A 22,886-nucleotide genomic window follows, 5' to 3' on the forward strand; every position below is an offset into this window, starting at 1 on the left:
ATTTTCTGGTGGGGTGTTTATATATATTATGCATAAATGAGTGTTTATGACAGTTTTCTATTATATCTATAGGGATTGTAAGCAACTGCTACCCAAGATTTCAAATACATACATTTTCTTTCCACTTATTAGCATGACCAGCATTATCAATGACCAGCATTATCAATGACCAGCATTATCAAAGATCCACTTCTGTTGAGACAAACATATTTGAGTTATTAACTGTTTTTTTTTTTTTTTTTATATATATCTGAAATTATACTGTACCAGGAAATATTAGAAACCTGTTGTCTTTATAATATAAGTGAGTTTAACAAAAGAAAATGAACAGTGGTAATATTCCTACCACAAATTATATATATATATATATATATATATATATATATATATATATATATAGAGAGAGAGAGAGAGAGAGAGAGAGAGAGAGAGAGAGAGAGAGAGAGAGAGAGAGAGAGAGAGAGAGAGAGAGGAAACAAAGTGAAATGTATTCTGATACAGTGGGCATTTCCATATGTGAACCACAGAGCAGGTGACTCCTAAATGTTGTATTGTATTAGTGCTTAATGTGGCTGACAATAATCTTGTGGAATTGTTCCATCATTTTTAACATTAAAAAACACCAGGATGCAATATAATCACATGACCTCCTGATGAATGTCTTCCCTTATTCTGGTAGATGTTGTTTTACAAAACAGCAACCCAATGTGGTCAATGGTCATTATAATCCCCCACTCAACACAGCACTCAATATTTTAATATTTTTTTGTACATAACAAAACTAAAACATAAAAAGAGCAGAAGATAAGCCACGATACATTATAATTATGTAAAAACGGGTTTATTATCATCTTACTGTGCAATGACAATATGTGATGCTTCATATACACAGTCCCAATGCAACATTCTTAAAAATTAGTTAGTAGTGATAAACAGGAGATTCACAGTATAAGCTAAAATATATGTTAGGGTTCAATAAACAACTTATTTCAATAATTTTGAAATACAGCAATTCAGAATGATATTTGTTCTATTTTCCAACAGAAAATCATGACAGCATATCACAAAACAGCTTTACAGGATTTCCAGCATTGTGCTGGGCTTCAACATTCTGAAACTGATCTCAAGATTATGCAAAGTGACTGGAGGCTAGAAGGAACCGATGATTGATAATTATGTCAGTTTGTGTTTGACTGTTGACAGCTGGCTATGCAGTCTCCGCGGTTACACAGGTCCCCTAGTCCAGTGTCTCTTTTTCCAATGCAAGAAAGAATGGAACAAAAGCAAGGTACTGAAGTCTGCTCACGAAATGCACTTCATTCTAAAAATAAATAAAAGTAAGATTTCGGTTATTGTTTTTCATTCATGCTGAAGATTTACCCAACACCCCCCACCCCCAGAATTATTACAGTACATTGGTAAAATGTGTTCTATCATGCAAATAATGTTAAATAAAATAACTCCCTCCTTGTAGCCAGTTCACCATTGACCGAGTCCTAACAAAGGTTTCAAAATCAATTTTCTTAATTTTTTAAAAAAAAAATTTGTTGTTTTTTTTCTACTTCCATTTGGAATTTACATATTTTTCAAATCAGTATCTTATCACTTCCTGTGCTGTAGGACACATGGTCATGATTTAGTCCACTGAAGTAAAACAATCACAGCACAGGAAGTGTACCAGGAAGCAATAGCAACCTGTGCTTCTGTAGTTTATTTTTCAAAATAAAAAATGTAAACACAAGCAAAGAACCAAATAACTCAATAGAAAAAAGGGGACCAGTGATAATACTGCCAGTGTTAAAAAGACAATGGATTTTAACACCTTAAGTATCACCTTTAAGACCATTATCTGTCACGCTTTTAAAATTGCAGTTTCTGGTAGAATACCTTTTTCCCCTCTGGACCCTACTGTACCTAATGGGTACATCTGGGTTACCTACCAGTTGCAGGTCCTTGATAATTTTTCTCCACACAGACTCGTGATAGCTACTGAAATCCATGTCAAGTGCAGCTCTCAAGATCTCTTGCAGAGACAACAAACTAATGAACCCATGCTGCTGTCGATCGACACTGCAAAAGAGACCCTTAAAAAAATAAAATAAATGCAAAATCTAATCAAAATGGGGGTTCTTTTGGCACTGCTGTTTTGAGTCAGAGTGTGTCATTCAAGCCTGGTTTAAACCCAAGGGACCCAGAGTGCTAGATTGCCCTTTGTAGGATAAGGGTGGAAAAGGCTCCTTTGACTCAGGTTCTAGAGACCACTACTGGCCAGGTATGTGGCAAGTCCAGACGGGAAGCCCAGAAAGGGTCCTTTGCTCCAACGTTCAGTGGTAACACTGAGGTCAAGAGTATCTTTAGTCCTCCAGATCGATAAGTGTGTTGCAGTGATGAGGAAACTTACGTAAAAGATGCATCTTTTGAGTACCTGTAATTCTGCTTACCATGTATCTATGGAGGTCCTCCTCTATTTTCTCAGAATTTAAGCTGTTGTATGCACACTGTAGTGTTGTACTGAAACATATTACAAACATGAAAAAAGACAGTATATTCAAATATAATATATAACAACAGGTTATTGAATATGCCCAAGTAAATTCAGAGAAAAAAATGACAATAGAATAATGACTAATTTAATACTTGTCCCACCTGTGGTTTACCAGTAACATGCATAAATGATGAATTGCCACGTACTCCTCTTCTGCAAATGTGCTGCTGCTACATGCCATATTGTAAATCTGTTCATAACCAAAAAAAAAAGCATTTTGGTGTCCATTTAACTTGGTTAAGGGTTTAAACAAGATAAAACAAGGTACTGTTGGACTAGGAACTGAATTTCAGATGTCATTAGGACTAGACTTTAGCTGATTGGCGGTGTAACTAAAGAGTCCTGTATGTGCCACAAACCATGCTGGAAAGGAGTCTGTGATGGAAGGTACAGGAACAGATTCATTTACAGCATACGTGTATGCATAAGGGCTATCTTGCAGGATGTTGACATCAAGTGAAATAACATAGTATGGAAATCCACAACATACCTGTTATTATCAGTCTGTAATAATTTTTTATTTAACTAATTAAAATAAACAATGAATAAAAAGCAGCAGTAAGTGTACCTCCTTCACAAACTGCACATGGGCTTCACTCAGCTTGCAAGGTAGGGTGTCCTGCAGCTTACAGAACAGAATGCGTCTGTAAAATAAGAATTTCCATAAAGTTTAAACCTGCTATTTTTATCTGTAGAAAAAAAAAAAAAAAACAGTACAATTGTTGTGTATTAAACTTTTTTTTTAGGAAAATAAATTGTGCCTACCCTTCATTATTATTCACCAAGTCACGGAACCTCATTTCCAAATCAGTTCTTTCTTCAAAGGGAATTTGATTGTTCATCTCAGTACACTGTTACCACCAAATAAGAGAGAATTACACAGCTGTTCCATTACTTAAAAACACTACAATAAATGTCTGTAGTGTTTTCCTGTAATGCTACTGCATATATGGCCATATCACAGTGAAAAACGTACTAAGCCTGTGTCTACAGTAAACACAGTTGTTTAGCTTCTTTACTACACACTAGTATTGGCACGGTGGGTTGCAGTGATGACGCAGCATCTGCTGGAGATCTGCTGAAGATGGCTTCTCGTTTAAGCTCTAGACTGTCTCCATCAAAACAGCTGCTTGGCCTGCTGTCTGTAGTCACCCTAGAAAAAAGAATACGGACCTGTAAGTGAAAGCATTGTTTCAGTCACCTATGGTATTTAATTACACTACCTGTGATTGTCATTTACAACACTTCAGTCTAATAAAAAGGAGCTGTAAGACCAGTAGAAGACTGATCCCAGTACACATATGTAAGAAAGACTAAATCATCTCAGAGGGCTTGTAAAAATATAACAGGAAGGAAAGAATGGTTTCAGTCCAGTTTAGGTTTCCATCCAGCTCGATCGTACTCCTTAGGTAGTGGGGATGATTCCAGTTCCCTGCTGACGCTGTTAAGAGGATTTGTTTCAGTTCTTTTACTATCTTCGTCTGAATGTGTTCTAACCGGATCCTAAGAGAACAAAAAAAGATGGACATTCATAATTCTGGAAGTTACTGATGCTGCACACCAGCACAGAGCATCCAGAAACCTTCTATGTAGGTTTCTTTGTAAGAACACAAAATGCCAAAATGATCATACTTTGTGATAACCCACAAACAGATTAAAAAAAAAAAAAAAAACATCACTGCTGAATAACGGCATTAACTCTCTCCACAAAAAGAATGACATCACACACACCACACATTTCTTATTAATTCGTTATTTGTAAAAGCATGATGAGAACTGAACAAATATTCCTTTGTTTCAAGAAATGTGGATTATTAGCTTAATGCATGGGGATACAAAAATATGGATCAATTTCTAGGGAATACATAGCAAGAATCAACTTTCTAAATGGGGGTCAAATGAGGTTTTGTGAAGATTATAATTTCACATTAAACAGAAAACATACAAGTAAAAGGTGGACGTCTTCAGGTGTGATTCTTACCATAGACTTACAAGGTAGTATTCAACATATTTAATGACATAATCTCCTGAATAGTACCTTTTAAGTCTATGGTGTAAAATGAGGCAGTTTGAACAATTTTTTTATAATTGAATTTAGAAAACTTCCCCAAACATAAGGAAAACCTACTACGCCCCAGAGTTAGTATGATCAATATTTCCTTGTTGAATTTTACATGCATGCACTGGTCTGAGGTCCCTGTGAAACCTGAAATAGTCACTAAAGGCTCCAGTTCCTCTGTTGTCTTTGGTGTGATCTCCAAGCTAGAGCAACAGACATAAAAGAGGGGTTATGAACACAGAAAGAATTGTAGTGCTTATATAGTATTTGCATACATAACATGGTCATAATAAACAATGCAACAGATAAATAGGTGGCTTACAGAGACTAGGGTGTGTGAAGTATGCATCAGCTGCTGAGTGGCTTACAACGTCAATAAACACGAAAGACATAGCACAAGGACATCAAGTGACTTGCTCAAGGTCACACAGTGAGTGAGTGGCTAAGCCGGGATTTGAACTGGGGACCTCTTGATTACAATACCATTTCTTTAACAACTGGACCACACCTATAGAAATATAGTATTTTTCAATTCCTATATTTTATGTTTATTTGTTTTTTTCAATCCCCCTGTGCCCATATTAATAACTGAACAATCTTAAACAATTTACTTCATTGGAGGTAGATGTGTTTCATCTTCACTGTTAATCTTGTTAAAAGGTTTCAATTTAGCTTCTTTACTGTCTTCACCATCTTTCTTTGTTTCTGTACCAGAGTCCTGTGAGAATATAGAATAGAGAATGACTCTGTTCCACCTTAAAAACAGTATGTTTGTGAACATGCAAGAGCCTTCTGCAAGGGCTACTGTGTAGGCCCTTATTATACATGGACTATAACTTTAGGCATACATTTTTCGTAAGGGGTGTAAATCTCTGAATAAAAGCTCTGTGCCCATTTCTAATCTTCTGAAATGTTACACTTTTCTGAAGCTTACATGAGTGTTCCCATCTGTAGTTCCTGTGAGGTCTGGTGTATTCACTGAGGAGTCGGGTCTCTCTGCTGTCAGAGGCATTTTCACTGGGCTGCAGCTATAATATACAATTTGAACAAGAGAGCTGGCATTAGTTGAGGGGTTTGTCTGACGCTGTGACCTATATTCATATGTTTCTTTGTTTATATATAGACATTTCTTGCATTCTGATTGGCTGCTAACATTCCAATGCCATATGGTTAAAAGTGTATTTGATTGTGCCCCATGTCCTGATGAGAGTACTGTATCAGTCTGGTCTCTCTGCAGTCAGAGGCATTTGACACCCCTGCTGTGTAAATGAGGTAGTGCACAAGAAGCCCTGTGACTTTTGTCCAGCATTTAGGAATTAAAACATTTTATCAGTATAAAACTATGAAGGGATAGCTCAGCAGATTTGCTTACCTGTTCTTTTTTTCTTGTTAGTTCCATATCATTAAAATGGTTTTATTCATTAAAAAAAAAAATGGTTTCGTTAAGCCCTTTCATAAACTTGAAATATTTGAACCAGCTAACACAGTGATGTGGAATTACCTGTTGAAAAGGTCTTCGTAAGAATCAGGTGAGCTCACCTGCTCTAAAAAGACAAACCAGATAGAATCACTGCATAAAATGATGGATGCAGTAAGATGAAACTCAAAGTGGATTCAGTAATAACCCCTACCTGTTTTATAACATACCAGCAATGTTGGGAGGTAGCAGGTACTGGATAATCTGTAGCCTAGTGGCCTGTAGAAAGCAAACACACTTTACAGAGATAACAAATTGGTAGTACAGGCTCTATCGCTCTTCATGAAAATGCACCAAGGTTTTATCAACCAAAAACATGATTGTGCTGTGTGTCTATTTAAAAGACAGGCAGGCAGAATACAAATCACTCAATTGTATAAAATGAAGACAAAGAATGGTAAAGGTTATTTTAGAATTACTTTGATTACAGTAGTAATTGTAGTAGCTGTAGTTGTAGTAATATTGTATGTCAAAAAAATTGAAATACCTGGCCAGCTCACCTTGTCTTTGTACTTTTCTTATGTATTATATGAAGTGACTGCTGGAGAAAATGATCAGTATTCCCCTTTGTTAAGCTACTGAGCATGGGCACTCTTCTTCTACACAGATGGTTTTGACTCTCCGTGGCAATAACATTATCAATTTGCTTCAGGCTGAATACACATGGCTCTGAAAAGAAACAAGTATGTATAAATAATAGTTTCTGTCAAAAAGAGTAAGGTTGTAGTTAGGATTTCAGTTGAAGTTACCACATTGCATGTTGGGAGTCTATTATTGTAGAAGCGATGTCATCACGTGCAGATTGAGCGAGAGAACCGAGAAGCGAAGCAGATCCAACTGTGTGATGTATTTACTTATTGATCACAGGAACAGACTGTATACTCGGGAACTACTACTATATTCTGTAGTTTACATGGCTCACAATTTTTAACACACAGTAAATAACTGTATTTTCATAATTGTTCCTGAAAAAAATCTATTACGTGCATTTTTATTATAAATAAATAAACAAATGTGAAATTGTAAAAATGATTTACCAACGACATACTGTTGTTTATCAAATGGACCATCTATTCCAAGTTGACCAGTGAATTGCCTAAAAAATGGGAAAATAAAACAGTAGCTATAAAATCTACAAAACGGTGTGCTCCCATTTACTTTCTCTGTTTAGAACAAAGTTGGCACTTTGAAAAACTTTTAGAAAACTGGAATTTTAACATGACTTTATCAGTCTTCCTCCCACAACTGGCATTCACACATTTTTAGATTGGATATGATCAGTCAAAGCCATCTGGATTAAATTCAACTCTGCACCAGAGTCAAGGACAGCGCTGGCTGGAAGTGATAAATTGCCTGGCAGATACAATCTACAAATGTATTAATGATTATCTCAATATGCAGACCACTGTGGTTTATAGGAAGGGATACCGTCAGTCATAAACTCTGATCTTTGGTTAAACAACAAGCATTACTATTATTAATACAGGCAATTATTTTTTTTAGATCTAGGGATTTTAACACAACAATTTATTAATGTATAGCCTACATACTGTATGCCATAAAATGTGTTATTTAAATGGTTCACTTGTGTTTTTATATATAATAAGCTGAGGGTAATCCTCATACTGCTGCTTTGTGGTGGTTTCTACCTGATTGAAGTCTCACTGTACAATGTATAAAGTTTATATCAACAAAATATGTATTGTAAATGATACAGCACAGGCATTTCAGAGGCAATGGAGGGAAATCTTTTGAGACATTGAACAACATTTAAACAACAAAGACACAACTTGTTTATTGAACAGTTTCCTTAACAACACTACACTGTGGGTTGATGGCTTGTTTAACAATATCTTTTTTTGCAAACTGAGACCCAACTAATGAGCAGGTTTATTAGGAAGGTATGCAAAACAAACAATAAAGAAGAGTGCTAGAAAGAGATTTGATACTGAAGGAGGAGGGGGCTTTTCACTGTTTGTTAGAGTTAGAGTTACACATGCTGGCCTTTTAGAAAGAACACGACAGAATTTACAGGTTAGCCTTGCAGGTTTCCAAGGGAACCCAAAGGACACGGGTCTGTAAGATGAAATTTTGCCTGCAAGTAAGTCAAAAATGAAATATTTACTATAAGTTATTTCACCTTTACTGGAACTACCATAGAGTAATTGCCACATATTGTTTCAATAAGTATCCAATTCACATGCCACTTGTGCAATTTTGCTGTTTTTCCTACTAGTATTATAAGTGTCTATAATTTGTTTTCTACTGTAAAAAACTACCCGAATGAAATTTGTAGTACAAGGCTTTGAAAATGTAGACCATTGTATTAATTGTTTGCACATTTAGACTCCAAAGAGAGTATAGAGTGTCTAAAAAAATATTAACTTAATAAACCACTTACCGGTACCTTCTTAGATGTCTCTCACTTGTGTCCAAAGAAAACCGGTCATGATCAGCGCACTTCTTAGTTTCGGTCTTCTTGATATATTTCAGAATTAACCTTCAATGATTCACAATCAATGCATTGCTATGCTTCGCAATCTTAAAAGCAAGATTTGATCTTAATTTCTTTATATAGATGTTTAAAATCCAATAACACATGTACGTTTTTTAACATGTTTCTGTCAGTAAAAATATGTAAAAACACCGTAGAGGGTGTTTTAATTGAATCATCTTAACATGGATGTTTTTATCAATGCCGGTATTCACCCTTTGAGAAAAGGTTGAAATTCAGCACTGGTTATTAAATACAGTATATTCACACTGATCCAAACCACACAATGAAATTGACCTATAATCCAAACCCCGTAATCACAATGAAAGGCATTCTGAGCAGTAATTCACAGTATTCCACAGTACTTTTGTTTTTTTTTTTAACAAAGGTTGGAAGGGTACAAAAAACATAACATTTTTTAGTACGGCACAGATTATGATCAGTACAAGTCTTTAATCTGAACAGGATCCAAGTCCCAACAGAGCCAGATAAGCTACATCAAAATAAGTTGTGGCACGTTTCAAGTACTTTACTAAATAGTCAGCACTCAAATAAAATGTGTAATGCATTACTTGGCAGCAACTGATTTGTAAAGAGATTGGTAGAAGAAGTGTAAATACAAAAGGAAAATCAACAAGAGGCCTTGGATAGCCCTAGAGCACCAGTCCAGTGCTCAAGTACATAAACATGAAACAAAACACAGACAGAAACAGATAGGCACATTAACAGAAAATTACAAGTGGATTATTATTGTTATTACTAATCATTAAAAATATATGAAATGTGGTTTGTTCCATTAGAAAGCGTGGCACAGAAATCCAAATACTGTACTCACTGTTTTTCATCCAGGATTAGACTCCACTGGAAAGTAAGAAATAGGGTTAATTGAATTCTCCAGAGAGATGAAATGTCCAAGGTTGTGCAAAACTACCACAATGCACGGTTTGAAGACAGAGATGCATTTTATTTGAGAATATATGTTTACTACAATATGATGTGTTCTGTACACTTGCGACCTATCTAGTGAATGGAAGTGCTCAACATGTAAGATTTATGATTGTTTTGTTTTGAAGCTACAACTATTTTAAGCACATTTCCTCATAAAATATCAAAATCTTAGGAGGACTTAAAGGTACTTTATAAAAATGTACATTTTCTTAATATTTAATGTCTGACTCTTATCAGGAGCAATCTTAGCTGGAACAGAAGGAAAGCATGACAATGATACTGTATAAAATAATATTATTGTATTTCACAACTGCAAAGTTGACTAAATAATGTAATAAATAAATAAATAAAAAAGAATAAATAAATAAATAGGTTCCTGTGCGAATTACTCTTACATAAAATCTTAGATAAAGCCATAGGGATACTTAATTGTGTTACGTATCTTTTTTCAAAATTAAAAATTGATATTAAATTGCTTACGGGATAAGGCTGTATATCAAATGGTGCTGTCTTGGTTTTGCTCAGTGGAGGTTTTTGTTGACTCAGGGGAATATGAGGCCAACACAGTGCAGATTTCAAATACCTGTTAATGAAGTTTATTTCGGCCACTTAATTGTGCTTCACCAACTGTAGTGCATAGGCAACTTCACACCTGTCAAAACTCCACAGATACTTGTCTTTAAAGTCCAGTCCTGCCTTTGTCTACCTCACAGCATATTTACATGGTTATTCTGCAAAGTGCAGGGATGTCATGACTGCTAATGTAATAATCATTTTGATTTGTACAGACATACTATTTGAATTAATACCCAATTTTGGAAAATCTCTCCATGAACTTTTCCATTATTTACAATAGAAGCAGGACCTACTGGCCTCAATTACTCAGTGTGTGAAAGAAAATAAACCAGAGATGTTTATTCTAAATTCAGGACTAAGCTAATTAAGCTCACCTCCACAAACCATGACAAAAGATCAACCATGCTAAACTGCAATATATGCATTAACAAGACTGGTATTTAATTATATATTGTACTCATTCAATTAATTCTACCTTGTTCTTTCAGTATAACAAGGGCAATGTCGTTCACACACGCCTGTGACTTGGACATTATACCAGTACAATGTTTGCAATTTGACTTACTTGGAACCCTTGTCAATTTCAAAATTATTTTTGATTCTTGGTTTCTGGGAATTGGATCTTGAAGCAGTATTAATCTGCAACAAGGTCAAACGTATGCAACTTAATAAACTGCACACACATTGAGAAAGAGTTCTATTTGAAACTTTGTCCAAAAATAAAAAAAAAGTATTTTACTACAAATTATGTAATTATAAATTAATAGAACATAGAGAAGTGCGACCAATAAAGAAATAAATAAGAAAAATACTTACCGTCGGAAACATTCGGTAGCATTTGTCTTCCTTGGTTACAGATCAGTTATTATTGTTTCTTGCGTGAATCAAAGGCAGCGTGTACTTCTGGGTTACAGCTCATTCCAGTGGCAACAGCAAAACAAGTCGTGTAGGCTGAGGCGGAGAGGCAGGTCTTGTAAAACTATAACTTTGGTGTGTTATGCCGGCTTAACATTAGAACTCACCAAACAGGTTCAGTTTCTTTTCTTGAGTCACGGTCATTTTACTTTGGCATATGTCCGTTCATTTGGAATAATCCTATTTATCGGATTTAAACCGTTTACTTGTGAAGTATTAATGCGTTTTATTGATGCAATAGTGGCCAGTGTTCCATCCGCGTTGTAGCGTGTTAACCGGACCACTCAGCAGTCTGACATCACAATGTTCCGAGCAAAAGTATGGTGCAGATGTCCTTACAAAAACAAATGCAATATTTTGGACACAGTAGTAATAAATGAAACCAATACCAATATGTTTGGTTTTATGTAGGCCTATTGTTATTTCATTTTGGGCAGTTATTTTAGCGGTTGAAGTAAATTGATCAGTAATTATGCGGAATTGTATTCAGTTTGCAAATACAGTTAGTAAAATTATATTATAACTCGTAAATAATACATAATGAAATGAAGGACAATAGGCCTACATAAAATCAAGCAATGGTAGTAGTTACATTATCACTACTACCGCCAGAATATTGCATTTGTACTGCAGTATTTTTTATATCCCGGGTCGCCTGACTCGCCCTACGGTAGCCCAGAATGTCATCCTGCGCAACGTACTGTTCTGCTAGCACCGTTAGCTCCTCTTTTGTAAATTTCGGCCATTGCTGCTTTCTCCTGCTATTGCCATTTCTGTACGAAAAATGAAGGTTCGGACAATGTCCAGGTATAGCATAACAAGTAACATTAGGTAAACTATTCACCTACCTACCTCAATTGATGGATAAAAGTGTCAGCAAGATATCAGCAAATAACAAGATAAATATACATGTTAATATCATAGTCAATTTCATAGTATTCCCATTCCCAACAGAAAAGTGTGAAATCATGAACTCCCCTCTTTCCAGCAAACCGTCTTTCTTGTTCCATTGCAGGTTGGTCATTAACATATGGTAATGATCGATCATTAGAAACATAGGATGCAAATGTATTCCAGGGCTCAATTAAACATGCACATGGCGCAAAAAAATTTGAATTGGGGGAAAGCCATAATTTGCATGAAAATACCAAAATCTGAGCGATGTGTTAATGAGTTTGCAATATGCAGTGTAACTGCGCTTAGCTGGCTGAAACAATGTATGATTGACAGACCACACTGAAATTGATTACATATTCCCAATATACACAATTCAGAAATTAGGGGGCGGGGGTTGTTCTTTAAACATTTTGACCGAATTAGAAGCTTTGTTACATGAAGATCTTGGTACCATTTGAAAGACACTTTAATGTGGCACTTTAAGACACCATACCAAAAACAACTTAGCCCATTGGGGGGGGGGGGGGGGGGGGGATCTTTATTGCCTATGTTTATTCACTAGACAGCTTTGCTCAATATACTTTTACGGTTTTCTGAACAAATATTTTTTCTGTCTTCTGATGCGACATTGCAGATATTCGCTTCATCTACTAGGATACAATTTTGAAGGTGCAGTAAAGAACATCAGTACTCAAACGCGAGATCAACAAGGCTGAGCTACGCATATGCAACTGCGTTTCATTCTGAAAAAAATAATAAAATTCTTTCTTCATCAGCCTACATCGCTCGACGATTGTACCCTGCTTTCTAACCTCTGCAGCTTGCAGCACGTTACTTTCAGTTTTTTCCTCTGCTCTGCAGCTGTAAAAAAAAGTCCAACTTTGCTTTGCAACCGCTGTTGACTCAAGGGCTTTGGGCAGCCTCAGTACGCCCACTCGATGTGCGCGGCTTAGCGCCCCTATAGACCGCCGATTACTGGTGATTTTACTGTCAGTAAAATATAACTAAAAAAGACAACACTCCAGCTTACTGTAGAGTGTCTCTTTTCTACTGCATTGCAGTTTTAAAAATGAATAAATAACCGCGTGCTTCCTCCATTACGCCTTGGCTTTATTGTGCGCATCACCACTCACACATAAGGTGTGTTAATGTGTAAAAAAAAAAAGGGAACAGGTGTGTTTTTCTTTCTTTCTCTCCTTTCTCCAGGTTTGTGACTGCACTACCTCACTGCGAGCTACACGCTCCACACTATCTCCCCTGGTCATACTTTTGGAGGTAGAGGAGATCCTGCAACGCTCTCAGAGAGAGCAAGAGGTGTCCCGACAGGTGGCAGCAATGCTCCCCTCCCATGCCTCAGCACAGAGAACGGGGAGGCAATGGCGTCCGGCAGTTACCACAGTAACCCAGACTATCCTGTTCCATATGGCACCACGGGATGACCTGAGGCACCGCTTCCAGGCCTCTGAGGCAAGGAGCCAGCAACAAGCATGGGGGAATGCCAGATGTGGCGACCCAGCGCACTAGTGCCCTGGGAGACAGTTCGACCAGAATGCCCCAGGCAGCCTCCAAGGCAACCTCCACCCCAGCCTCAGCAGCCCCAGCAGGGGCCATGAAGGCTGGCGGCCTCAGACCCACCCGTACGGACAACACCATCTGCACTACTGATGCAATTGCACCTCAGACTCTTGGGTGCTTGCCACAGTGCACACCAGCTATGCACTGCAATTCCACTCGGGTCCTCCTCCCTTACGAGGGATCATGGTCACATCCATGAACGACCCTCTCCAGGTCTTGGCTCTCAAACAAGAGGTTGAACCACTACTTCAAAAATAAGCCACCAGTCTCTTAGAACACACCTCTGAAAGGGAGTGGTTCTACTCAAAGAATTTGTTGGTGCCAAAAAAGGATGATGGCCTTTGTCCCATCCTAGACTTGAGATACCTCATCAGGTTCTTGAGGGAGAGGCAGTTCTAGATGGAGGATAGTGTGGTCCAGTGGTTAAACAAACAGGCTTGTAACTAGCAAGTACCTGGTTCAAATCCCAGGTCAGCCACTGACTCATTGTGTGACTATCCCAAAAATAACTGCAGTGGGTGTTATCAGACCAGAAACCAGGAAATAAACAACAGTGAGGTGGAGTAGGGTGGAGCCAAGCAATTGGTTTCACTCAGCATTGAACAGAACAGTAAATCAAAAGGTTGTAACAAACACAGACACAGCATTTTCACCAAATTAGAGACAGACAAACACGATGAGCTGATATTTTAACTATTAATTATTATTCTAACCTCCGTCTCCAATCCTGTTCTCCACTCGCCGAACACACAACCCTGAGTGAGTGAAAACGTGCTGCTTTTATGCAGCTGTACCGAGACTCGATTGCTAATCAATCATTCAATTGGAGTCGTGGTACAACTGCACGGGAATTAATAAAGTGCAATTCCCCGTGCTCACATATTATTACATTTTTTTTACATGTGAAGTGCTGTGCAATCCTCGTGCCTAAAACCAAATATACATTTTAAACACTTGTGTTACAGAGACCCATTTATATCCCATGTACCAATGACTATACACCAACATTAACACAAAACATACAACACAAAATACACACAGGGGCGAGGCATTTTGCCACATATAACCCCCCTTGTGCAAAGCACACATGGCCTCAATGGCCACCTCCCCCCTTAAAATCCCAAAAGTCTCGCTCAAAGTCCTGGGCCAAGAACAGGGACTTTAAGGGGTTGATGGGCGGCAATGTTGCCAGTAGCCAGGCTGCTACTGGCCAGGCTGTCAGCAGATATGCTGACAGTGGGGCGAATCTCTCCTCCCGCTGTACCACTGGCAGCAGAATGCTGCCAATGGTGCGGCTGTTAGCAGACTTGCTGACAGTTCCTAGACTGACTTCTTCAGGAAAAGCTGCTGGGGTTGGTGGTCTCCAGACCTCTCCCCCCTTTATAGCCAGCAGCTCCCTCTGGGGGGACTCCAGCCCCCAGAATCCCTGCAGCGAAATTGCTGTGGGGAAAGGATGCCTCCTGACCTCTCCTCCCTTTTTTCATAGCTGGCAGCTACCTCTGGTGGGGCTCTGGCCACACTGATCCCTGCGTCCAAGCAAAGCTGACGGCGACCCCTGGCGATGTGGAGTGGCAGGCAACCCCAGGCGATGCGGAGTGGCAGGCAACCCCAGGCGATGCCAGACAGGCATCCTTGGGCGAAACCAGGCAGGCATCCTTGGGCGAAGCGAGGTAGGCATCCTTGGACGAAACGAGGCAGGGAGTCAGGACAAGCTGGGGTGCGGGTTTTGGCACTCTTCTTGGCCACTGTGGCCAGGTGGTTCTTCCCCGTGCTTCCCTCAGCAGCCTATGCAAGGGCTGCTGAGGACCGCCAGCATCTAGTCCTGGTCCTTCTGGTGAAGGGAGAGGCAGCTCCTGCTCCTCTCCCCCTGATGGTGATGGAGGCAGAGGCAGCTCCAGCTCCTCTCCTCGTGATGGTGGACGAAGTGATACCAGCAGGCATTCATCCTCTGCTGGTGGGGGAAGTGATACCAGCAGGTATTCATCCTCTGCTGGTGGACAGGGACCCAGCAGGCATTCACCCTCTGCTGGTGGACAGGGACCCAGCAGGCATTCACCCTCTGCTGGTGGACAAGGACCTATCAGGCATTCACCCTCTGCTGGTGGAGGTGGCAGAGGCAGAGGCAGCTCCTGCTGCTCTGCTCCTGGCGATGGAGGTGGGAGCGGCATGTAGTCTACCCTTGTTACAGGGGACTGGTGTGGCTCTCCCTCACTTGCAGGGGACTGGCGCGGCTCTCCCTCACTTGCAGGGGACTGGTGCGGCTCTCCCTCCTGCTCTGGAGACAGCGGTGGGACCTCTCCCTCTGGCGTTGGAGACTGCAGCAACGGCCCCTATCCCTCTGGCGCTGGAGACGGCTTCTCTTCCCTTGGCTCTGGAGGCAAAACCAGCAGGCATTCTTCCTCTGCTGGTGGAGAAACCTCGACGTTAATGGAGATGGGCGCGCAATCTGGGGGAAGTCGCCCAATGACTATACACCAACATTAACACACAACATACAACACAAAATACATACAGGGGAAGGGCACTTTGCCACAGTGACCCTAAGCAAGTCACTTAATCTCCTTATGCTCCGTCTTTGGGTTGAGACGTTGTTGTAAGTGACTCTGCAGCTGATATATAGTTCACACACCCTAGTCTCGTATCTTGTAAAGCGCTTTGTGATAGTGGTCCACTATGAAAGGCGCTATATAAAAAACATTTAAAAAATAAAGATTATAAAAGAAAAGAAAGATGGTCACACATTGCAACATCCTCCAGTCTGTCTGGCTGGGCGACTGGTTTACAACAGTGGACCTAAAGGATACGTATTTTCATGTTCCTATCCATCCAGCACACAGGAAATATCTTTGTTTCGCCTTTCAGGGGAGCGTCTTCAAGTTCTCCATGCTGGATGTCATACTAGCTCCCTTGCAGCTGCAAGGGATCAGGGTGATAAATTACCTGAACGACTAGCTGATTTGTTCCCAGTTCCAAGCAGTCACAGTCACCCACAAAGCGATTGTGACAGAGCATCTGTCCAAGCTGGGTCTCACCCTCAACGATGCAAAAAGTCAATTAACACCAGTGCAGAGTACAGTTTATTTGGGTCTCTGGCTGCATTCCCTTACAATGTGAGCCTACCTGTCTGACGACAGGGTAGCTGCTATTCGCAACTGCCTGGCTGTGTTTCAACCAGGGTCCACAGTGCTTTTCGTGTTGTGCCAGAGACTACTGGGTCTGATGGCCGCAGCGTCCTCCTCTATTCAACTGGGGTTACTTCACATGCACCCGCTTCAAGTGTGGTTCAATGCCTTTCAGCTACACCACAAGCACGACAGACACCGTTGGCTGACAGTGTCTCATTTGTGCTGGAATGTGCTACGCTGGTGGAGGCAATCCCCTCACATGACCAAAGTCATAAGGATGGGAGTTATTTACAACCTGCAGATCTTGGTCGGGCCACTGGACGTCCCGGCACATAAACGAGCTAGAGCTGAGAGCAGTCCACCTCGCGCTACAACATTTTCTCCCTGTGCTCCTCAACAAACACATCCTTGTCTGCATGGACAATGTGTCAGTGGTTGCGTACGTGAACCACCAGGGAGGGCTTCGGTCCCCTGATATTACACCGCATAGCCTTTTGGCTAGTGATCTGGGCACAGAGGCAACAACTGTCCCTCTGGGCTGTACATCTCCAGGGAGTGGTGAACTGGGCGGAGGACCTCCTCTCCAGGGAGGTTCCTCACTCATCAGAATGCCGACTGCACCCACAGATGGTGCAGGGCATTTAGGAATGCTTCAGGGAAGCCCAGGTCGACTTATTTGCCATGGCAGAGATGATCTATTACCCCCTGTCGTTCTCCCTCTGCAGCTGCGGAGGTTCGCTAAGCATTGACACCCTAGCACATGAACGGCCCAAAGCGCCTTTATATGCTTTCCCACCTCTACTGCTGCTCCCTGCCTTCCTCAAGAAGGTCAGGAGAGAGGAAGCAACAGTTCTCTTGGTGGCCCTCAGATGGCCCAGGAGAACCTGGTTTTTGAACCTCTGCCAGCTGCTGCAGGGCAGCCCTGGGAGATCCCGCTATGCATGGATCTCCTCAGCCAAGCGAAAGGCACACTCTGGCACCCAGAACCGGGCAGGCTCCAACTGTGGGTCTGTCCACCCTAGGGCTCTCAGACGCAGTAGTTAGTACACTGCAGAATGTTAGGGTTTCTTCCACAAGAGTGCTGTACGCCTACAAGTGGAAATATTTTCAAAACTGGTGCATGGCCAGAGGCCATGATCCCGTGTATTGCCCTATAGCAATTATTTTACAGTTTGTGCAAGATCTACTTCTACGTTGAAAGTCTACCTAGCAGCCATACTGCTTGCCATGTTCCCATCACTCAGATCCCCGAGCGCTAATATTCTGGAGACCCATTTTCTAAAGGGTGTTCAGCGGTTACCACCTCCTATAAAGGACATCCTCCCCAAATGGACTCTAGACGTGGTACTGGAGGCACTCACGAAGGCCCCGTTTGAGCCCATAGATACCACAGAGCTGAAATATCTCTCTATGAAGACAGCCTTTCTATTAGCTATCACCTCCACTAAGCGGGTCAATAAGCTACTGGCACTGTCCGTGCACAGTTCCTGTATGTGCGTTTGGGACAATGGAAACAGGGTATCGTTCCGCATTTCACTTGAATCAATCAGTGGAACTAGAGGTTTCCACCCCCCTCCCTTTGCGGAGGAGTCAGAGAGGAGATTAAATTCCCTCTGCCCAGTTTGGGCATTGAGTTGTTATGTGATTAGAACGAAAGCGCTGCGTCAGTCTGACCAGCTCTTCGTTTGTCATGGTGAATGGACCTGAGGTCAAGCCCTCTCTAAGCAGCGACCGTTCCATTGGATTGTGGCCACAGTTTCGACTGCATATACTAATGCTGTCCTACCCAGATCACTCAACCAGAGGTGTGGCTACGTCATGGGCCCTCTTCAGAGGTGTCTCGTTGACCGATATATATACTGCGGCTAGCTGGACTACCCCACATACGTTTACCAGGTTCTACCAACTTAATGTCGTAGATTCCTCTACGCCTTTAATAGTCACTAGGATCCTTGAGGTTGCATGCTCGCACCACCAACACTAGATGGTGGTAGCAAGATGTCCCTCCGATGTTGTCCGCTCATTCTCTCTCACAACGGTTCTGGTATATTTTCCCAAAAGTATTAAATCTGGTGCTCATCTTCAAACTGAAAGGGAACAATAGGTTATGGATGTAAAGAGAAGATGACAGCCAACCTTGTGAGGTCGCATCATCACATTTGTAGGTGCAATGCAAAAGAGGCTGAGATCTCCGCGCAGTGACTATTCTTTACTTCGGTGAGGTGGGACCGAGGACGTCACTCCGCGAAGGGGCCTATCGGCAGCTTCGGGCCCGCCCTCCACCTGTGTATAGATTGCCTTGCTCTTTGTGATGCGCCTGCCTGCGTTAACCAAGATCGCTACAACTGGATATGTTATGTTGGCTATAGCTACAGCGGCTCTCAAAAGTATTCACCCCCCTTGGACTTTCCCACAATTTATTGTGTTACAACAAGGAATCAAAGTGGATTTAATTAGGAGTTTTTGCTACTGATCAACACAAAAAAAAGTCCATAATGTCAAAGTGAAAAATAAAATCTACAGATTGTTCTAAATTAATTGGAAATACAAAACAGAAAATAATTGATTGCATAAGTATTCACCCCTTTGAGTCAATATTTGGTAGAGGCACCTTTGGCAGCAATTACTGCCGTGAGTCTATTTGGATAAGTCTCTACCATCCTTGCACATCTGGACACTGCAGTTTTTGCCCATTCTTCTTTGCACAATTGCTCAAGCTCCGTCAAGTTGGATGGGGACCTTTGGTGAACAGCAAATTTCAACTCTTTCCACATATTCTCAATTGGATTGAAGTCCAGGCTTTGACTGGGCCACTCCAGGACATTGACCTGTTTGTTTTTAAGCCACTCCAGTGTGGCTTTGGCTGTATGTTTGGGGTCATTGTCCTGCTGGAAGATGAATCTTCTTCCAAGCCCCAGGTCTCGTGCAGACTTCAGTAGGTTTTCCTCCAGGATTTCTCTGTACTTTGCTGCATCCATATTGCCCCTCTATCTTCACAAGCTTTCCAGGCCTTGACGCAGAGAAGCATCCCCATAGCATGATGCTGCCACCACCATGCTTCACGGTAGGGATGGTGTTCTCTAACCTAACGCTTAGTGTTGAGGCCAAAAAGCTCTATTTTGGTCTCATCAGACCATAGAATCTTCTTCCACTTGGTCTCAGAGTCACATACCTTCTGGCAAACTCTAGCTGAGATTTGGTGCAAGTTTTTTTCAACAATGGCTTTCTTTTTGCCACTCTCCCATTAAGGCCAGTTTTGCGAAGCACCTGGGCTATTGTTGCCATATGCACAGTGTCTCCCAGCTCAGCCGTGGAAGACTGTAACTCCTTTAGAGTTGCCATTGGCCTCTTGGTGGCCTCCCCGACTAGTTACCTTCTCGTCTGGATACTCAGTTTTTGAGGATGGCCTTTTCTGGACAGCTTCTCAGTTGTGCCATATTCTCTCAATTTCTTAATAATGGACTTTACTGTGCTCCAGGGGATATTCAATGCCTTGGAAATGTTCTTGTATCCTACCCCTGATTGGTGCTTTTGAAGAATCTTATTCTGGATTTGATTTGAATGTTCCTTCATCTTCATGATGTAGTTTTTGTTAGGAAATGTACTAACCAACTGTTGGACCTCCCAGAGTCAGGTGTATTTAACCTGAAATCATGTGAAACAACTTAATTGCACACAGGTAGACTCCATTCAACTAATTATGTGACTTCTAAAGACAATTGGTTGCACCAGAGCTTATTTAGGTGTGTCATAGGAAAGGGGGTGAATACTTATGCAATCAATTATTTTCTGTTTTTATTTATAATTTAGAAAAATTTGTAGATTTTATTTTTCACTTTGACATTATGGACTTTTTTGTGTTGATCAGTGGCAAAAACTCCTAATTAAATCCATTTTGATTCCATGTTGTAACACAATAAAATGTGTAAAAGTCCAAGGGGGTGAATACTTTTGAGAGCCACTACACTGTAGATAATACAGTTTGGAAATGAAGTAGTGTCTGTAGCATACCTCTTCACTCTATATATGAATGTTACCATGTAAATGTAAACAACATCACTATATAGCAATAGGCGTAATTTACAAAGGGGGCATGTCCCCCCCACCTTTTCAATAATGAGGAAATTTCCCCCTCACATTGTAGGAGTACAATGGGTAGAACAGACAGGTGGCATGAAAATAATTTATTAATTAGCTAACACAGGACTGTAAGCCATTGGCAAAAACAAGCAAAACCAAAACACTGCTCGTCGTTGAGTTATCGTTGTGATATTATACCTTAAAGCAGGAGTCTCCAACCCTGGTCCTGGAGAGCTACTGTGGCTGCTGGTTTTCAACCAAATCTCTGTGTTACTTAATTAGTCAAGATTAACAGGTGTTCCAGATCTTTAGCCACTGATGATGTAAAGACACCTATAAAACCTGCTGGATAGGGGGGAGCCAGGATCAGGATTGGAGACCCCTGCCTTAAAGACAATTGCACTTCAAATACACATCTGTTTTGAGAATAACTAAAAAAAGTTATATTAACATATTTTAAAATTAGATCTCGACCATACAAGCAGGGCTCTAACTAAGGGCACAATGATTCGGAAGTGCTGCAATTGACGACTGCACAAATCACTACGAACAAGAAAAACTATAGCTCACAAACAAAATGTTTACAATTTTAGATAACCCAATGTGTTGCTCATCAGTTAAGGTCACATACATTTGCTGAATTGTGAAAAAATTAAAAAAAAAGATTAAAAATAACTTTAATGGCCAAACTAAGTACATTGTACCCAGTTCAGATTTCATATGGGCGTTATTTTTTTTTCTGAGCCAAAATAATTTGCGCATGTCCTGGCAGGTACAGTACACAGCATACCATGTTTAATGCATAGCGCAAAATAACACTACAACGGACCATAAGCCACAGAACGCAATAACCACTTCTCCTTCCATAGCATACCTCTGTACGTCACATGACAACGAAACAAATTAACATTTTAAATTTTTATTACAGATCAGTCGCCGTTCTTTGACAGAATCAATTCTGATTTACTGGTTTAAAATGAGCTACAAATCAGATCACAAACATTGTCTTATGGGAACAGGACAATAAAAATCGACATCAACTATTAAGTATTTACATTTTAATACTTAAAATTAAGACTTAACACTTTTTATCACTAAACGTAATAATTGCAAACCAATAATATGGTGCCATCAATGTTGTAAACAAGACAATTCGTGAATTGTACTAAAATTTGAAATACATAAATTTAAAACATGTAGTCTGTCTACATGAAATTAGTGACATACTGTAATTTACCGTAACACAAGTAATATTTTCTAGAAAAATTAAGACAACAGGTAATCTACAATTCAAGAACCACATTCTTGCCTCCAGACGGTGGTTAAATTTTAGCAGTATACTACATCCATCTTGTGGACAGATTAAACAATTCCTAATGTTATACTGTAGTAGAACGTGCAATTGGTGTGTGGTTTCTATGGAGGCAATTGTGGTTCTAATATAAATTATTCTAATTATCAATGAACCATTGCGACGGAAACATGAGTTCTGGTGAGGAATCTTCCTCCCGACCTGTGAGGGCGCTAAAGAACGGGAGGAGAAGTATCTGGAAGGGCTGGCCTGACAGTTCGTTTCCGGGTCAGGGAAGTGGGTCAGCCTGGAAAGAAGCGGGACTCTGTTGTAAGACCGTATTGATTTGAAAGGTAAACGAGAGGCAGCTGCAACCGTTTACATAGATATCATGCAGGATTACATATAGGGGCCAGGGTAACGCTGATTTTTTTCCTTCGTTTGGGTAACGTGAGGAGAGGAGGACTGAGAGAGGAGCTCTCCGAGTATATTACGTGTTGTGTGTTGTCTTTTTTTTCGCACCACTAGATAGTTAATGCACACCTCCGGAGCTGTCGCCACGTCAAGCACTATCCGGAGCACCACTGCACAGAGCACCTGCACGTTTGAATATCACCCAGGACTGGTGACCGTGCCTTTGTTTGTGTGTGAGACTGTACGGTGTTCTTCACCATCCCCGCGCTTTACACATCGTTGTGTACTGCCAGGGATTTATTATTTGACGGTCGCCAGACCTGGAAACAGCACAAATAAACACTTGTTCACTGAATCACTGTTGTCTGTTCATCACTCCTGCATCTGTTCCCCTTACCAACCACTTTGCACAACCATAAAAACTGGTGTGTGTGTGTGTGTTTATTCAACATATGTCAGACTAACACTCAATCTCAGAGCTCAGAATGCA

The 22,886-nt window shown here is 40.6% G+C and overlaps 1 protein-coding gene across 1 annotated transcript; it reads right to left on the reverse strand.

Annotated features, from left to right (window-relative positions):
- Positions 1-842: 842 nt before the first annotated feature.
- LOC121318455 lies at positions 843-11,887 on the reverse strand. Its single transcript, XM_041255156.1, has 20 exons — positions 10,916-11,887; positions 10,665-10,738; positions 10,004-10,106; positions 9,411-9,436; positions 8,483-8,581; positions 7,119-7,177; positions 6,582-6,750; positions 6,236-6,300; positions 6,106-6,148; positions 5,539-5,632; positions 5,216-5,322; positions 4,720-4,807; positions 3,948-4,048; positions 3,572-3,698; positions 3,311-3,396; positions 3,114-3,189; positions 2,647-2,735; positions 2,442-2,511; positions 1,941-2,084; positions 843-1,321 (listed from the first exon to the last, which is right to left on the reverse strand). The coding sequence occupies exons 1-20, from the start codon at positions 10,925-10,927 to the stop codon at positions 1,238-1,240; spliced, it is 1,716 nt and encodes a 571-aa protein (XP_041111090.1). The 5' UTR covers positions 10,928-11,887; the 3' UTR covers positions 843-1,237.
- Positions 11,888-22,886: the final 10,999 nt, after the last annotated feature.

This window comes from Polyodon spathula, chromosome 7, assembly GCF_017654505.1.
Source record: "Polyodon spathula isolate WHYD16114869_AA chromosome 7, ASM1765450v1, whole genome shotgun sequence".
Taxonomy (NCBI): Eukaryota; Metazoa; Chordata; class Actinopteri; order Acipenseriformes; family Polyodontidae; genus Polyodon; species Polyodon spathula.

What these genes read in the sequence shown, in the direction of transcription:
- LOC121318455 (XM_041255156.1), bottom strand. An exon ending in CTAATCCTGGATGAAAAACA is followed by an intron (nt 8,582 to 9,410) that starts GTGAGTACAGTA and finishes GAATCATTGAAG; the next exon opens with GTTAATTCTGAAATATATCA. An exon ending in AGACATCTAAGAAGGTACCG is followed by an intron (nt 7,178 to 8,482) that starts GTAAGTGGTTTA and finishes CCCATTTTTTAG; the next exon opens with GCAATTCACTGGTCAACTTG.